The 6,000-nt window shown below is 46.4% G+C and overlaps 1 protein-coding gene across 3 annotated transcripts in view; it reads right to left on the reverse strand.

The window, feature by feature from the left end:
- LOC147029158 (uncharacterized) overlaps window positions 1–6,000 on the reverse strand; it is a 117,491-nt gene that overhangs the window by 45,523 nt on the left and 65,968 nt on the right. For all 3 annotated transcript variants that reach the window (XM_085876267.1, XM_085876270.1, XM_085876266.1), the window contains exon 2: window positions 4,469–4,671. In XM_085876267.1, the coding sequence (XP_085732393.1) occupies window positions 4,469–4,671 (203 nt within the window). The remainder of the gene's footprint in view (window positions 1–4,468; window positions 4,672–6,000) is intronic.

Here is a 6,000-nt window from a genome sequence, read left to right on the forward strand (position 1 = left end):
TATTGTTGCGAATTCGCGCCCACCGGTGTGCGATCGGCCACGGAATTCGAATCGCCGCACGTCACCCACCGGACGGACAATTCAGTCGTGACCCTCCTGGAGCTATCGCCCGGAGGGTCACGATCGTCACAGGTGGGGGTTTAACCTCACCACGATCGTGCCAATTGCCCACCCGCGCAGGATAGGGTTGCTCGCCAAATTCGATCTACCTAAGTACCTGCGCGAGTGGTTGACCGGGCGATCGTACCACGCCACGGGCCGACTCCGGACACGAACCGCTTAAGCGGTTCGTTCCGTATTACAGGGATAACCGAGCGAAGTTATCGTCGGCCTTGACGGTTCCGATTAATTACCGGGCGTTTTAAACCCACGACGAATCTCTTACGCGATGCAGGATGGAGAGTCAATAAAAAGGAAGGAGACGAAGCAGAGCGGGAACAGTTCAACAAGCAAGCATTTTATTCACACACACACTGACAAGCACGTATATACAGCCATACAAAAATGCACAAAAAGCAAATGCAGAGTTAAAACCGACTACACACGTACACAAGGCAACACTTACACAGTTCTACTTGAAGGACGGCGCCACCACAAGCATTTACGCAAAAAGCAAAGGAAGAAAGCCACCCTCACAGGGAAGGAGGCAGACAGGCCCGTAGGCCAAATGTACGTGAATCCCGGAAGATCGGCCAGGTCCACGAGACCAAGGAGGTCTTACCCGCGGGCAAGCCGCAATGTTCGCGCCGCTGCGCCCCGACTCCGTGCCCTCGCGTGGTCGGCGAGTCCTCTCCGGCATGCTCCGTGCGAGCGGTCCCGTTGGCACCAAGTTTAGGGTGGGGGGGGGGGAACGGGGGCCCCCCTCGGCACTATCTCAGCGCGAATGGGGGGGGGAAATCGTTGATGCTCAGGGAGAGGGGTATGGCTGGTCGGCCTGGATCTCACGACGAGTCGAGCGACCCCCACACCGCGACCTCGTCGCCATCCGCCATCTTCCCTGCAACTCCTCCGCAACTTCTCTCCAAGCTCGACTCACCCTCTCTCAGTTCCACTCAGCTCTGCCCCGCTCTTCTCCCAACTCACGCTTAGCTCCACCAGCTCCACACTCTCCTCACGAGTCGCCTTTCGCTCGTCTCTTTATTGGTCTCAGGAGGAGCCGATATGCAAATATGCGGATCAAAACGCGATTGGAGGCGGGGCCACGCCACCCTCTATTCAGCCATTGGTCGGGCAAAAAGGGGCGTGAACCTCCCTGGATCCGCATATCTGCATAAACAGACTTCACATCCACGCGCTTGGAGGTGGGGCGAAGCCGCCTTGCGTTCGCCCATTGGACGGAGGGGAAGTGGGCGTGATGCATTTTGAATCCGAATTTTCCCCTGGGAAAGGCCGCCATTCGCGCTCACGGCTCGGTGCGTTTGGCACCAATCGCCGAACGGGCCCGAGACAGCCCGACATTCAGTGTTCACAGATGGTGCGGTTGTTGGTTGTGAAGGAGAGAGGCGAAGGTGGTGGAGGGTTTACGGTGGTGGTTTGATGGTTATCGTGTCATTTGGGAATGGCGGTGAAGCGATGTTTGCGGGATGGAATTGTGAAGGTAAGGGTAGTGGCTGTTTGCATTGTTGGCGGCTTAATGGTCGAAAATAATAATAGAGAAAGAAAAAATGGCCAACTCAAAGCGTCGCAGCCCGGATGAATCACATAAATTCCCTCGATACAACGGGTTTGGGCTAACTACACATGGACTTACCGAGAAATCTCACCTGAGGTCTCTTTATGGTGTAATGCGAATTTCCACAACCGTAACAATATATATATATATATATATATATATATATATATATATATATATATATATATATATATATGTATGTATATATATGTATGTATATATATATATATATATATATATATATATATATATGTATATATATATATATATATATATATATATATATATATCCATATATCCATATATCCTGGTGTTGGCGTAGTGGTTCGGGTCGCAGTTTGGGATCCAAAAGGTCCTGAGTTCAAACCCCGTTGGCCGCTTGAATTAATCCACACCAGGAGGTTGACTCAGCCTGTCATCCTTCCGAGGTCGGCGAAGTGAGTACCAGTCTACTGGGCCCAGTGTATGCCCCAGTTAGAATAGGTGTACCATATCCCTGTGTCATAAGAGGCGACCATGGTTGCGTCAGGAAGGGCATCCGGCGTAAAAACTAAGCCAAATTACTATGCGGATCATAACGGATGATCCACTGTGGCGACCCCTCATGGGAGCAGCTGGAAGAAGAAGAAGATTATATATATATATATATATATATATATATATATATATATATATATATATATATATATATATATATATATATATATATTTATTTGTGGGGTGTGTTTACACACTGTGGAAACACATGAACCGTGTTTCCCCATTGCCTCGGGTCACTCACCTGCATTTGATTTTTCATTTATTTATTTTCATTTACAGATGCTTTCTGATGGTTCTGTGATTTTTTCCTGGTGTATCGGCTTCGTTGTCCATCGGCACAGAAAATTACCGCGCTTATCCATTGTCTTGGCTCGCTCACCTGCATGTTTCACTTATTTATTTTCATTCATTTGTATTTTTAGTTTTCACCACCGTTTGTCTGCCTTTAATCACGATATCTGAAACGTTGTGGATGGGTGACAAAACTAGGTGGATGTTTTGGCTGGTTGACAAGAACGAGCAATTCGATCTTGGTTAAGGTCCGGATTCAGACCTGACCTACCAGTGGGATACACAATGTAAATTGTTCAGCCTTGTGGAGGTATGTGCTCCACCGAGTGCCATTGAAGTTTCAGCTTGTTCTCATGAATTTATATTGAAAATTTCCTTTGTATTCAGCAGTAAATGCAGAGCTTACATTCAGCATCAGCGTGTGGTTATTCACAACAAAAACCTTTTCAAATCCACCAATAACTTTGATTTTGTGCACTATTTTCTCTTCATTTTGTTTCAGTTGGTTGTTCATGTGGTTGGTGTCTGATGAACATGGGTCTTACTCTCACACTAGGGACTCGTCACACGTATCCATCCATCCATTGGGACCATACTCTGTGCAGAGCGTTGATGCTCCCTCAGCAGTCTCCTTGGCTAGTGGGCACAAACCTGGATGTGTCGCCACTCCGACACAGGATACCAGCAAGCTGGCACTCATTTTGCCAACCTGGAAGGGATGACAGGCAGAGTCAACCCTACCTGGTATTAATCCAACAGCCGAGTGGGATTTAAACTCAGGATCCTTGGATCCCAAGCCCAACACCCAAACCATTAAAGCCAACACCAGGCATATTGCATGTGTGGTGGACAATCTATTTGTTCAAGACCCTCAAGCAACAACAATTACTGTTTCAGCAGTGCTCTAACAATCTGTGGCGAGATTTGATCACACATCACGGTCTTGATCTGAAACAAATACCACCAGCTTGCCTGTAGAAGTTCTTGCCTGGGTCAATGACATCACCGGTCGACTTGCAATGCAGTTGGTCGTCGTTCCTGAACTTGAGAACTTTCCTACCATCTTCCTTATGAGGCACGTTTCCCGTTGTGAAAGTTTACATTTTACTGTCATTGTTTTTGGTATTTTTTACTCTCACCAGAGAAGCGGTTATTGCATTTCGGTCCATTTGTCTGGTGCTCTGTCTGTCTGTCCGTCCACACATAATGTGCTGGCATAGACCACGACCGTCACCTGGTGGTAGCCGGTATTACACACATAATGTCATTCAACTGAGTATGTCTACAAAGTAGGTACTACTTAGAATGCAGCCACATCTACAAAGTACATACTATAAAAATACCTCCATGTCCGTAAAATATCGGTATCTATAAAATACGTACATTTGCAGTCCATGAATTACATGGGATTGGAATGTGAATCGATTACATGGGAAAGGACTTAAGAGATGGGGGGATAATGGGTGGTAGTTTGAAGGGATGTGTTCGAAAAATATTGGGTGAGGGGTGATAAATCCCACTGTTGTGCATATTATATACCAGCAGGAGCTACCTGGCAGTGCCCTGGAAGAGTGGGGGGTGGGGGGGGGGTGGGTAACCGGCACTGTCCGTCTGGGTGAGATGTTCCCAGCGGTAGCTTCAGGATGTATTGGACACGTTGAAAAGCTTTGGAGTTGTTGGCCGCATGGTGGTTACCATTTGCATGCTGGCCGGTGGCAGCACCACCTGACCGCACATCTTCACATACACTTCATAGCAGCGTTTTGTCGCCTCACAACGGACATCAAGGCCAGTATGCGGTAACTTGACACCTTTCCCAAATTCTGAAATCCCGACATCTAAAATTTGGGGCTTCTCGGTGCTACAGTTCGGCCCTGAAAGAATAACGTACAAACAAACACTTGAAAATATGTATATAGATGAAGATGATGCTGAATATACTCCTCATTCGAATCACGCTCCCACCTTTGTCCGAGTTTCAGCGAGTAACCCGGAATGATTGTTTCGCTGCGATTTGGTCTCTCCCGACATCACTTCCTGGTCACATTCGCAAGGAACAGAAACAACTTTGGTCTGGTCATTCACATCATCTTCATCATCCGAAATGATCGTCACTTCCTCTGTGGGCTGCCCTTCGGTTTCATCGCAAGTGTCCATTGCTCCGTAACCTAGGGTCGGGTTCATGAAAAACAAAAACGAGGAAACCTCCATCACATTGATGTCATGTCACACTTCAAATGTTTGTTTAGTTTCAATTCCAATATGAAGAAATTAAACAATTGAAGCTGTTTGAGCACTCAGCTGTTTATTTTTTCAACCTATGTTTGAAATATCTGACGGAATGCTAATCTCCGTGAAGGCCAGTGTTGGTCTGGATCAGTGGACAAGGTAAATAAAAGTTCATGAGAGTACGTTTATCAACGTGGGAAACGGGGAGCAGCTGGTATTTGACTTTTCACCCTTCATCAGAGAGAAAGAGTAAAGGGATTTATAAATGGAGGAAGGGACCTTTTGCATCACACTTTTTGGAGTGGGTAATATACAGGCCTTCCCCGGCCTCCCCTTGGTGATCGCTTGCGGCTTACCTTTGGCCCGCGATCCAATGATTAGATGGCCATATTTTTTTTCGGACCGCTATATGACCTTGACCTTCGACATTCAAGGATAGAGTGTAAATTAATAAAACGTGTCCCCATCTACAATCTATCCATAAAACTCAACAACATGAAAATCAGAGGAAAATTATTCAAGTTATGAGCAAAAAGGTCTTTTTTAAAATTTCTTAATTAGGTCACAATATAGGAAAAGTAGGTCAAGGCCAAAAATCAAATATCAGATTCCCAACTTCAGGGCAGGAACATTACGATGATGCAAGTACATCTTGGAAGACCAAACAGTCTTTGAGATGATGCCGAATTGGCAAAATGTAGCGATGACAATAAAAACCGAGTTATTTTTAGAGAAGACTGCCATTCGACCTTGACCTTTAACTTCGAGGGACATGATGTAAATTAGGCGTAAATGCAACTCGCACTCGTCTATGTAGAGGGGGAAATTTTGTTCCAATCAATCAAACCTTAAGCATAAGTCACATTTGCTCTTCGGCGAGGATACGGCGGCCGTACCCTCCCCTGAATTGACAGAAATGTGCGGCGGCCGCATAGTTTCTGAGGTGGCCTCAGGGTGGCCCTACGCCGTATGGCTATCTTTTACAGGCCGTAGGGGTCTCCATGGAATTAAAGCACGGAGTTATGACTTTTTTCATTTCTCGGTTGGCCGTAGTAATTCGACAAGCCGTAGCCATGATGTAGATGTGTTCCACGTCGACCGTACGTAGGGCGTACGGTGGGCTTGCGTTATTCGTGCGGCTGCCGTAGGCTCTTATCAATAAAAAATGAATTTTTTTATCATGAATTTTATCAATGAATTCTTATCATGCGCAGGAAGTCCAGCCTCTGCCGTTGAGGAACAACCAATGCCATCTGTATATAACCTGG

The sequence above is a fragment of the Eptatretus burgeri genome, chromosome 4, assembly GCF_056783735.1.
Source record: "Eptatretus burgeri isolate ZD-2024b chromosome 4, Ebu_testis_v1, whole genome shotgun sequence".
Taxonomy (NCBI): domain Eukaryota; kingdom Metazoa; phylum Chordata; class Myxini; order Myxiniformes; family Myxinidae; genus Eptatretus; species Eptatretus burgeri.